This window comes from Lepidochelys kempii, chromosome 11, assembly GCF_965140285.1.
Source record: "Lepidochelys kempii isolate rLepKem1 chromosome 11, rLepKem1.hap1, whole genome shotgun sequence".
NCBI lineage: Eukaryota > Metazoa > Chordata > Testudines > Cheloniidae > Lepidochelys > Lepidochelys kempii.
The window spans coordinates 75,727,543-75,739,866 of NC_136390.1; the positions used below are offsets into that span (position 1 = coordinate 75,727,543).

The 12,324-nt window shown below is 48.9% G+C and overlaps 1 protein-coding gene across 1 annotated transcript; it reads left to right on the forward strand.

Moving 5' to 3' along the window:
* Positions 1 to 778: 778 nt before the first annotated feature.
* On the forward strand, positions 779 to 2,635 carry LOC140895345 (uncharacterized). The gene is made up of 2 exons (XM_073304783.2): positions 779 to 1,507; positions 2,095 to 2,635. The coding sequence occupies exons 1-2, from the start codon at positions 925 to 927 to the stop codon at positions 2,235 to 2,237; spliced, it is 726 nt and encodes a 241-aa protein (XP_073160884.2). The 5' UTR covers positions 779 to 924; the 3' UTR covers positions 2,238 to 2,635.
* Positions 2,636 to 12,324: the final 9,689 nt, after the last annotated feature.

Sequence of the window (12,324 nt, forward strand, 5' to 3'; positions counted from 1 at the left end):
AATGAGACTTTTAAGAAGTGAGAGTAATTGTCTGTCTCACTAACCCTCTAGTGGCTTGAAGTGCCTTTTACTGCTGTCTTGGCCAGCTCAGCCTCTCCATAAATGAGACCCGTTCCCATTTCCTCAAAAAGAACAGGAGTACTTGTGACACCTTAGAGACTAACAAATTATAGCTCATCAGCCTTTTACAGTTTGTATGGCAACTCCCACCTTTTCATGATTCTCTGTATGTGTAGATAGATCTTCTTACTATATGTTCCATTCTATTCATCTGATGAAGTGAGCTGTAGCCCATGAAAGCTTATGCTTAATTGAATTTGTTAGTCTCTAAGGTGCCGCAAGTCCTCCCGTTCTTTTTCCGGATACAGACTAACAAGGCTGCTACTCTGAAACATCCCATTTCCTGTGGCCAAAAGAAGGGTGATTGCATATATACATATTCTCAAGGATTCATGCAAAGAAATGAAGAAAGAGTCTTTGGTACTCCAAGTATGCAGAGGATCACCAAGGAAAACCTATTGTCTTTTAAGAGAAATAAGCAAATAGCTGAGATTGGAAAACACACCAAGCCCTGGTCTACACTAGGACTTTAGGTCGAATTTAGCAACGTTAAATCGATTTAAACCTGCACCCGTCCACACAGTGAAGCCCTTTATTTCGACTTAAAGGGCTCTTAAAATCGATTTCCTTACTCCACCCCTGACAAGTGGATTAGCGCTTAAATCGACGTTCCCGGCTCGAATTTGGGGTACTGTGGACACAATTCGATGGTATTGGCCTCCGGGAGCTATCCCAGAGTGCTCCATTCTGACCGCTCTGGACAGCACTCTCAACTCAGATGCACTGGCCAGGTAGACAGGAAAAGAACCGCGAACTTTTGAATCTCATTTCCTGTTTGGCCAGCGTGGCAAGCTGCAGGTGACCATGCAGAGCTCATCAGCACAGGTGACCATGATGGAGTCCCAGAATCGCAAAAGAGCTCCAGCATGGACCGAACGGGAGGTACGGGATCTGATCGCTGTTTGGGGAGAGGAATCCGTGCTATCAGAACTCCGTTCCAGTTTTCGAAATGCCAAAACCTTTGTGAAAATCTCCCAGGGCATGAAGGACAGAGGCCATAACAGGGACCTGAAGCAGTGCCGCGTGAAACTGAAGGAGCTGAGGCAAGCCTACCAGAAAACCAGAGAGGCGAACAGCCGCTCTGGGTCAGAGCCCCAAACATGCCACTTCTATGATGAGCTGCATGCCATTTTAGGGGGTTCAGCCACCACTACCCCAGCCGTGTTGTTTGACTCCTTCAATGGAGATGGAGGCAATACGGAAGCAGGTTTTGGGGACGAAGAAGATGATGATGATGAGGAGTTTGTAGATAGCTCACAGCAAGCAAGCGGAGAAACCGGTTTTCCCGACAGCCAGGAACTGTTTCTCACCCTAGACCTGGAGCCTGTACCCCCCGAACCCACCCAAGGCTGCCTCCTGGACCCAGCAGGCGGAGAAGGGACCTCTGGTGAGTGTACCTTTTAAAATGCTATACATGGTTTAAAAGCAAGCATGTGAAAGGATTACTTTGCCCTGGCATTTGCGGTTCTCCTAGATGTAGTCCTAAAGCCTTTGCAAAAGGTTTCTGGGGAGGGCAGCCTTATTTCGTCCTTCATGGTAGGACACTTTACCACTCCAGGCCAGTAACACGTACTCGGGAATCACTGTAGAACAAAGCATTGCAGTGTATGTTTGCTGGCATTCAACCAAAATCCGTTCTTTCTCTCTCTGTGTTATCCTCAGGAGAGTGAGATATAATTCATGGTCACCTGGTTGAAATAGAGTGCTTTTCTTCAGGGACACTCAGAGGTGCCCGTTCCTGCTGGGCTGTTTGCCTGTGGCTGAACAGAAATGTTCCCCGCTGTTAGCCACAGGGAGGGGGGAAGGTTGAGGGGGTAGTCACGCGGTGGGAGGAGGCAAAATGCGACCTTGTAACGAAAGCACATGTGCTATGTATGTAATGTTAACAGCAAGGTTTACCCTGAAAGAGTGTAGCGACTGTTTTATAAAATGTGTCTTTTTAAATACCGCTGTCCCTTTTTTTTTCTCCACCAGCTGCATGTGCTTCAATGATCACAGGATCTTCTCCTTCCCAGAGGCTAGTGAAGCTTAGAAAGAAAAAAAAACGCACTCGCGATGAAATGTTCTCCGAGCTCATGCTGTCCTCCCACACTGACAGAGCACAGACGAATGCGTGAAGGCAAATAATGTCAGAGTGCAGGAAAGCACAAAATGACCGGGAGGAGAGGTGGCGGGCTGAAGAGAGTAAGTGGCAGGCTGAAGAGAGTAAGTGGTGGGCTGAAGACAGGGCTGAAGCTCAAATGTGGCGGCAGCGTGATGAGAGGAGGCAGGATTCAATGCTGAGGCTGCTGCAGGACCAAACCAGAATGCTCCAGTGTATGGTTGAGCTGCAGCAAAGGCAGCTGGAGCACAGACTGCCACTGCTGCCCCTCTGTAACCAACCGCCCTCCTCCCCAAGTTCCATAGCCTCCACACCCAGACGCCCAAGAATGCGGTGGGGGGGCCTCCGGCCAACCAGCCACTCCACCACAGAGGATTGCCCAAAAAAAAGAAGGCTGTCATTCAATAAATTTTAAAGTTGTAAACTTTTAAAGTGCTGTGCTTAAAGTGCTGTGTGGCATTTTCCTTCCCTCCTCCACCACCCCTCCTGGGATACCTTGGTAGTCATCTCCCTATTTGTGTGATGAATGAATAACGAATGCATGACTGTGAAGCAGCAATGACTTTATTGCCTCTGCAAGCGGTGATTAAAGGGAGGAGGGGAGGGTGGTTACCTTACAGGCAAGTAGAGTGAACCAAGGGGCGGGGGGTTTCATCAAGGAGAAACAAACAGAACTTTCACACCGTAGCCTGGCCAGTCATGAAACTGGTTTTCAAAGCTTCTCTGATGCGTACCGCACCCTCCTGTGCTCTTCTAACCGCCCTGGTGTCTCGCTGCGCGTAACCAGCAGCTAGGCGATTTGCCTCAACCTCCCACCCCGCCATAAACGTCTCCCCCTTACTCTCACAGATATTGTGGAGCACACAGCAAGCAGTAATAACAGTGGGAATATTGGTTTCGCTGAGGTCTAAGCGAGTCAGTAAACTGCGCCAGCGCGCCTTTAAACGTCCAAATGCACATTCTACCACCATTCTGCACTTGCTCAGCCTGTAGTTGAACAGCTCCTGACCACTGTCCAGGCTGCCTGTGTACGGCTTCATGAGCCATGGCATTAAGGGGTAGGCTGGGTCCCCAAGGATACATATAGGCATTTCAACATCCCCAACAGTTATTTTCTGGTCTGGGAATAAAGTCCCTTCCTGCAGCTTTTGAAACAGACCAGAGTTCCTGAAGATGCGAGCGTCATGCACCTTTCCCGGCCATCCCATGTTGATGTTGGTGAAACGTCCCTTGTGATCCACCAGAGCTTGCAGCACTATCGAAAAGTACCCCTTGCGGTTTATGTACTCGCCGGCTTGGTGCTCTGGTGCCAAGATAGGGATATGGGTTCCGTCTATGGCCCCACCACAGTTAGGGAATCCCATTGCAGCAAAGCCATCCACTATGACCTGCACATTTCCCAGGGTCACTACCCTTGATATCAGCAGATCTTTGATTGCGTGAGCTACTTGCATCACAGCAGCCCCCACAGTAGATTTGCCCACTCCAAATTGATTCCCAACTGACCGGTAGCTGTCTGGCGTTGCAAGCTTCCACAGGGCTATCGCCACTCGCTTCTCAACTGTGAGGGCTGCTCTCATCCTGGTATTCATGCGCTTCAGGGCAGGGGAAAGCAAGTCACAAAGTTCCATGAAAGTGCCCTTACGCATGCGAAAGTTTCGCAGCCACTGGGAATCGTCCCAGACCTGCAACACTATGCGGTCCCACCAGTCTGTGCTTGTTTCCCGAGCCCAGAATCGGCGTTCCACAGCATGAACCTGCCCCATTAGCACCATGATGCATGCATTGTCAGGGCCCATGCTTTCAGAGAAATCTGTGTCCATGTCCTGATCACTCACGGGACCGCGCTGACGTCGCCTCCTCCTTGCCATGTTCTGGTGCTGCATATACTGCTGGATAATGCGTGTGGTGGTTGATGTGCTCCTAATTGCCAAAATGAGCTCAGCGGCCTCCATGCTTGCCTTGGTATGGCGTCCGCACAGAAAAAAGGCGCGGAACGATTGTCTGCCGTTGCTCTGACGGAGGGAGGGGCGACTGACGACACGGCTTACAGGGTTGGCTTCAGGGAGCTAAAATCAACAAAGGGGGTGCCTGTACATCAAGGAGTATTTCAGGCAGGACTGCACAGAGGGTTCCAATAAGAAATGGTGCACCTAAGTTATCGTTGTTATTGGAACAAGGAGGTTAGCCTGGCCTCTGTTTTATACATGGCTAGATTTACCTCGCTGCACCTTCTCTGTGAGTGACTGCAGTGTGATCTAGACAGGGGAGGAGGAAAATGAATACAAAACAAATCTGGTCTATTTCTTGTTCTGACCCACTCCATCTATCTTTTACATCTTTGGCTGGCAGCAGACGGTGCAGAAGGACTGCATGCCATCCACATCTCATGGCTGCTTGGCAGAAGATGGTACAGTACGACTGCTAGCCATCCTCATCTCTTGCCTGCCTGGCAGAAGATGGTACAGTACGACTGCTAGCAGTCCGTATCGCCTGCCCGCTCACCATAAGATGGTTCAATAGGACTGCAGGACTAAAGAGAATGACCTGGTCAAGTCACTCCAAATTTAGTCCCTGCGCCCATGTCTGCCCAGGCGCTCCCAGCCGACGTGGCCAGGAGCACCTCGGACACGACGAGGACGACTACCAATCGTATTGCACCGTCTGCTGCCAGAAGGCAATGGGTTGCTGCTACAGTGCAGCAAAGCCGTACCGCGTCTGCCAGCACCCAGGAGACATAGGGTGACGGTTACCTGAGCTGGCTCCATGCTTGCTGTGGTATGGTGTCTGCACAGGTAACTCATGAAAAAAGGCGCGAAACGATTGTCTGCCCTTGCTTTCACGGAGGGAGGGAGGGAACGGGGGCCTGACGACACGTACCCAGAACCACCCGCGACAATGTTTTAGCCCCATCAGAGTGCTCCATTGTGAGTGCTCTGGACAGCACTCTCAGATGCCCGATTGTTTGCCATTGCTCTGACGCTGGGAGGGGCGCTTACAGGGTTGGCTTCAGGGAGCTAAAATCAACAAAGGGGGTGGCTTTACATCAAGGAGTACTTCAGGCAGGACTTCACGGAGGGTTCCAATAAGAAATGGTGCACCTAAGTTATTGTCGTTATTGGAACAAGAAGGTTAGCCTGGCCTCTGATTGATACATGGCTAGATTTATCTCGCTGCACCTTCTCTGTAAGTGACTGCAGTGTGATCTAGAAGAATGAGTCCCCTAGACAGGGGAGCGGGGGAAGCAAATCTGGTCTATTTCTTGTTTTGATCCACTCCATCTATCTTTTACATCTTTGGCTGGCAGCAGACGGTGCAGAAGGACTGCATGCCATCCACATCTCATGGCTGCTCGGCAGAAGATGGTACAGTACGACTGCTAGCAGTCCGTATCGCCTGCCCGTTTACCATAAGACGGTTCAATAGGACTGACTGCAGGACTAAAGAGAATGACCGGATCAAGTCACTCCAAATTTAGTCCCTGCGCCCATGTCTGCCCAGGCGCTCCTGATCGACCTCACAGAGGCGACCAGGAGCACCTCAGACATGACGATGACGGCTACCAGTCGTACTGTACCGTCTGCTGCCACAAGGCAAGGGGTTGCTGCTACTGTGTAGCAATGCCGTACCGCGTCTGCCAGCACCCAGGAGACATAGGGTGACGGTTACCTGAGCGAGCTCCATGCTTGCCGTGGTATGGCGTCTGCACAGGTAACTCAGGAAAAAAGGCGCAAAATGATTGTCTGCCCTTGCTTTCACGGGGGGAGGGAGGGAACGGGGGCCTGACGATATGTACCCAATACCACCCGCGACAATGTTTTAGCCCCATCAGGCATTGGGATATCAACCCAGAATTCCAATGGGCAGCGGAGACTGCGGGAACTGTGGGATAGCTACCCACAGTGCAACGCTCCGGAAGTCGACGCTTGCCTCGGTACTGTGGAAGCGCTCCGCCGAGTTAATGCACTTAATGCCCTTAGAGCATTTTCTGTGGGGACACACACACTCGAATATATAAAACCGATTTCTAAAAAACCGACTTCTATAAATTCGACCTAATTTCGTAGTGTAGACATACCCTGAGTTACCTAGAAGTTTTTCAACCGGTTTTGTGACATGTGCTCAAGAAAACTGCTGTAACCTGCCCTTACGCAGCAACAATAGATTATTCTTCATGATGGAATCGAAGTCTGTACCTTGCCAGAAGATTGAGGTCTTACAGCAATTTATTTACAATAAAGATGACAGATTTGCTCTACCAACCCTTAAGAGAGTTCAGCGGTGAAGGCTGCACATTCTCCACTAACTGTGATTGATTTAGAGGGATGCAGAAACTGGGGTCTGTCAGTACAACATGGTGTGCACGCACCCCTTAACAAGCCCTGTCTGCACTTACCAAGGTGCACCATGATGACCCTTGAAAGCACCTGAAAGAGGAAAAAGACCATGAAGGAATCCCCGCCACTCCCAAACACAGAACAAGGGGCTAGCCCACTGCAGCTGTGCCGCTGTAAATGCTATAGGGTAGACATAGCCTGAGTTAACAGAGACGAGAACCTGAAAGTTATACACCGGACCCTCGCTAGAACACGCGTCTATAGAACACAAATTCTGATAGAACGTGGTTGCGGATCCCAAATTTAGTAACCGTCATTAACTGTCATTGTAACGCGGTCCCCACTGTAATGCAGTACCCGCTAGAATGGGGGATTTGGCATGGATCCCAAATCCCACATTCTAGTGAGGGTCCAGTGTAGTTTGAAAATCCTGAGGGAAACATGGGAGTTTAGTTGCAAGCCCTGCCCTGGCGCCTGTAGACTCTGTCTCTCATGACCCATGTGCCATGGCGATCCTGGGAATGGAAGTTTCAAAGCACCTGCCCCCACTCCCACTTTTATGCTTTGGGGTTTAGGTAACTTTCAACCTCTTAGGAGCACAGGCAAAATGAAAACATTTTTTTTTCCCCCCCGGTAGCCCTGCTAGGCATCAGCCTCACTGCCGCACCCTGCCTGCTTTTCTGTTTCAATAGCTTTGTTGCTAGGGCAATGCCAACAAGTGCCACATGAGTACATAAAATCACTTGTCATTTTAAGGTAGGAATTCGTTTCCCCATTATATTGGTGTTCTGAGGATTTGGTATTATTTTATATATGTACGTTAAGGCTGTCAATCACAGTTATCTCACACGATTAACTCAAAAAAATCAATCGCGATTAATCACGCTTATAACAATAGAATACCAGTTGCAATTTATTATATATTTTTTGATCCATTTTCAATACTGATTTCAATTACAACACAGAACACAAAGTGCAGAGTGCTCACTTTATATTATTATTTTTTATTACAAATATATGCTCTGTAAAAATGATAAAACCAAAAAAATAGTATTTTTCAATTCACCTCATACAAGTACTGAAGTGCAAACTCTTTCTTGTGAAAGTGTAACAAATGCAGTTGGGTTTTTTCTGATTGCATCACTGCACTCAAAAACAAAACAGTTTAAAACTTTAGCGCCTACAAGTCCACTCAGTCCTACTTCTTATTCTGCCAATCGCTAAGACAAAAGTTTGTTTACAACTGACAGGAGATACTGTTGCCTGCTTCTTATTTACAATGTCACCTGAAAGTGAGAACAGGCGTTCCCATGGCACTTTTGTAGCCGGCGTTGCAAGATATGCCAGATATGCTAAACATTCGTATGCCCCTTCATGCTTCGGCCACCATTCCAGAGGACATATTTCCATGCTGATGATGCTCGTTAAAAAAATAAGACATCAATTAAATTTGTGACTGTACTCCTTGGGGGGAGAATTGTAGGTCTCCTGCTCTATGTTACCTGCATTCTGCATATGTTTCATGTTACTGCAGTCTTGGAAGATGACCCAGCACATATTCCTTTTAAGAACACTTTCACAGCAGATTTGACAAAACGCAAAGAAGGTACCAATGTGAGATTTCTAAAAACAGCAACAGCGCTCGGCCCAAGGTTTAAGAATCTTTACAATTTTTTTGTTTTTTACAGAGCAAATATTTGTAATCAAAAATAAATATAAATTGAGGACTGTACACTTCGTATTGTGTTGTAATTAAAATTAATATATTTGAAAATGTAAGCATGCCAAATATTTAAAGTAAATGGTATTATATTGTTGTACAACCGCACAGTTAATCGTGATTTTTTTTAATCGCTTGACAGCCCCAATATATGCGTGTGTGTGTGTCTATATGTACACACACTATGAAAATTACTTGATTGGGTTGCAGTAATTGTTATTCTTGGATATTAACTAGTTCAGGGACTCCTCAAATCTTGCTGCTAATTGCCCGTGGTTTAAGAAATAGCTGAGAACTCCCGGTTCACAGGACGTGTGTGCGGGTCTCTGTGTGTGTGGGGGTGTCTCTGTGTGTGTGGGGGAGTCTCTGGGTCTGTATGGGGGTGTGTGTGGGGGTGTCTCTGTCTCTGGGTCTCTGTGTGTGTGGGGGGTCTCTGGGTCTGTGTGGGGGGTGTGTGTGTGTGGGGTCTCTGTCTCTGGGTCTCTGTGTGTGGGGGGGTCTCTGGGTCTGTGGGGGTGTGTGTGTGGGGGGGGTCTCTGTCTCAGGGTCTCTGTGTGGGGGGGGTCTCGGTCTCTGTGTGTTGGGGGTGTGGGGGGGTCTCTCTGTGGGTCTCTGGGTGTGGTGGGGGTCGGCAATTCAAAGCCGCTGGTTTTATGCTGCGGCCCCCCCCCGTGGCTGGCCCCGCTCCCGCCGCCGGATCAGGGCGGCCTCGACCCCGGCCCCCTCTCGCGGCCGGCGCGCGGCTACGTGGCGGAGGGACGGCGCTGCCAGGCCCGGCCGGGCTCCTCCCCCCGCTCCCGCGCACGCCGGCTGAACCCCCCGGATCCGGGCCTCACGGGCCGCCGTAGCGCGGCAGCGGGTCGAGTCCCGCCGGCACTGTCGGGACCGAGCCGTAGCGCGCCTGCGCCGTGCGCGCCCGCGTCTCGCGGCCGCTTTTCCCATCGGCCCCCGCGGGAAGTCGCTGCCTGGGGACCACTCGGCCTTGGCCGAGGCACCGTCAAGGTCCAGACTTCGGAGAAAACAATAAAAACTAGGAACGATCCTGCTCGTCATGAAACAATCAAAAGATTTCAGGGTCTGCTGGAAAGCAGCGGGTGGCCCCGCTTTGGCCCGCGTCTGCCTGTTGGCTGCCCTGTAACAACCCCCCGGCTTTCACAGTGCTGGTGGGGAGTCACTCGGGGGAAGGGAGTGGGGGGACATGGCTCCCTGGGGGCCGACAAGTCGCCCTTGGGTGTCCAACTCAGGTGGACTTGCTGACGTGAAGCAGGGGTGCTGAAGGCTCTGAGACTCAGAGTCAGGAGGCGGTGACGCCAGGTGACTTTCCTCCCTGGAAAAAGAAAAGGAGGACTTGTGGCACCTTAGAGACTCACCCATTTATTTGAGCACGAGCTTTCATGAGCTACAGCTCACTTCATCGGATGCATACCGTGGAAACTGCAGCAGACTTTATATACACACAGAGAATATGAAACAATACCTCCTCCCACCCCACTGTCCTGCTGGTAATAGCTTATCTAAAGTGATCATCAAGTTGGGCCATTTCCAGCACAAATCCAGGTTCTCTCACCCCCTCACCCCCCTCCCAAAAACCACACACACAAACTCACTATCCTGCTGGTAATAGCTCATCCAAAGTGACCACTCTCCCTACAATGTGCATGATAATCAAGGTGGGCCATTTCCAGCACAAATCCAGGTTTTCTCAGCCCCCCACCCCATACACACACAAACTCACTCTCCTGCTGGTAATAGCTCATCCAAACTGACCACTCTCCAAGTTTAAATCCAAGTTAAACCAGAACATCTGTGGGGGAGGGGGATAGGAAAAAACTAGGGGAAATAGGCTACCTTGCATAATGACTTAGCCACTCCCAGTCTCTATTTAAGCCTAAATTAATAGTATCCAATTTGCAAATGAATTCCAATTCAGCAGTTTCTCGCTGGAGTCTGGATTTGAAGTTTTTTTGTTTTAAGATAGTGACCTTCATGTCTGTGATTGCGTGACCAGAGAGATTGAAGTGTTCTCCGACTGGTTTATGAATGTTATAATTCTTGACATCTGATTTGTGTCCATATATTCTTTTACGTAGAGACTGTCCAGTTTCACCAATGTACATGGCAGAGGGGCCTTGCTGGCACATGATGGCATATGTCACATTGGTGGATGTGCAGGTGAACGAGCCTCTGATAGTGTGGCTGATGTGATTAGGCCCTGTGATGGTGTCCCCTGAATAGATATGTGGGCACAGTTGGCAACGGGCTTTGTTGCCAGGATTTCCAGGTTTATGGATCTTGGGTAGTAGATAGAATATCCCAGGTCGGGGTTCCAGGGGAGTGTCTGTGCGGATTTGATCTTGTGCTTTTTCAGGAAGTTTCTTGAGCAAATGCTGTAGCTGCTTTTGGTAACTCTCAGTGGCATCATAGGGTAATGGCTTGTAGAAACTCGTGTTGGAGAGCTGCCGAGCAGCCTCTTGTTCATATTCCGACCTATTCATGATGACAACAGCACCTCCTTTGTCAGCCTTTTTGATTATGATGTCAGAGTTGTTTCTGAGGCTGTGGATGGCATTGTGTTCCGCATGGCTGAGGTTATGGGGCAAGTGATGCTGCTTTTCCACAATTTCAGCCCGTGCACGTCGGCGGAAGCACTCTATGTAGAAGTCCAGTCTGCTGTTTCGACTTTCAGGAGGAGTCCACCTAGAATCCCTCTTTCTGTAGTAACAGGTTTCAGAGTAACAGCCGTGTTAGTCTGTATTCGCAAAAAGAAAAGGAGGACTTGTGGCACCTTAGAGACTCACCCATTTATTTGAGCATGAGCTTTCATGAGCTACAGTTCACTTCATCAGATGCATACCGTGGAAACTGCAGCAGGCTTTATATATACACAGAGAATATGAAACAATACCTATTCCCACCCCACTGTCCTGCTGGTAATAGCTTATCTAAAGTGATTTCCAGCACAAATCCAGGTTTTCTCACCCTCCACCCTCCTCCTGCTATCACCAGCAGGAGAGTGAATTTGTGTGGGGGGGTGGAGGGTGAGAAAACCTGGATTTGTGCTGGAAATCACTTTAGATAAGCTATTACCAGCAGGACAGTGGGGTGGGAATAGGTATTGTTTCATATTCTCTGTGTATATATAAAGCCTGCTGCAGTTTCCACGATATGCATCTGAGGGAGTGAGCTGTAGCTCACGAAAGCTTATGCTCTAATAAATTGGTTAGTCTCTAAGGTGCCACAAGTCCTCCTTTTCTTTCTGTAGTGTTGGTAGGGAGACCTCTGTGGATTAGTATGTTGTTCAGAGGTATTTTGGAAATATTCCTTGAGTCGGAGATGTCGAAAATAGGATTCTAGGTCACCACCGAACTGTATCATGTTCGTGGGGGTGGAGGGGCAGAAGGAGAGGCCCCGAGATAGGACAGCTGCTTCTGCTGGGCTGAGAGTATAGTTGGATAGATTAACAATATTGCTAGGTGGGTTGAGGGAACCATTGCTGTGGCCCCTTGTAGCATGTAGTAGTTTAGAAAGTTTAGTGTCCTTTTTCTTTTGTAGAGAAGCAAAGTGTGCGCTGTAAATGGCTTGTCTAGTTTTAGTAAAATCCAGCCACGAGGAAGTTTGTGTGGAAGGTTGGTTTTTTATGAGAGTATCCATTTTTGAGAGCTCATTCTTAATCTTTCCCTGTTTGCTGTAGAGGATGTTGATCAGGTGATTCCGCAGTTTCTTTGAGAGCGTGGGGCACAAGCTGTCAGCATAGTCTGTGTGGTATGTAGATTGTAATGGATTTTTTACCTTCAGTCCTTTTGGTACGATGTCCGTCTGTTTGCATTTGGAAAGGAAGATGATGTCTGTCTGTATCTGTACAAGTTTTTTCATGCAGTTGATAGATTTCCACTCCATACGGCTAAATGCAGTGCCTTGCATAATGACAGGTTTCAGAGTAACAGCCGAGTTAGTCTGTATTCGCAAAAAGAAAAGGAGGACTTGTGGCACCTTAGAGACTAACCCATTTATTTGAGCATGAGCTTTCGTGAGCTACAGCTCACTTC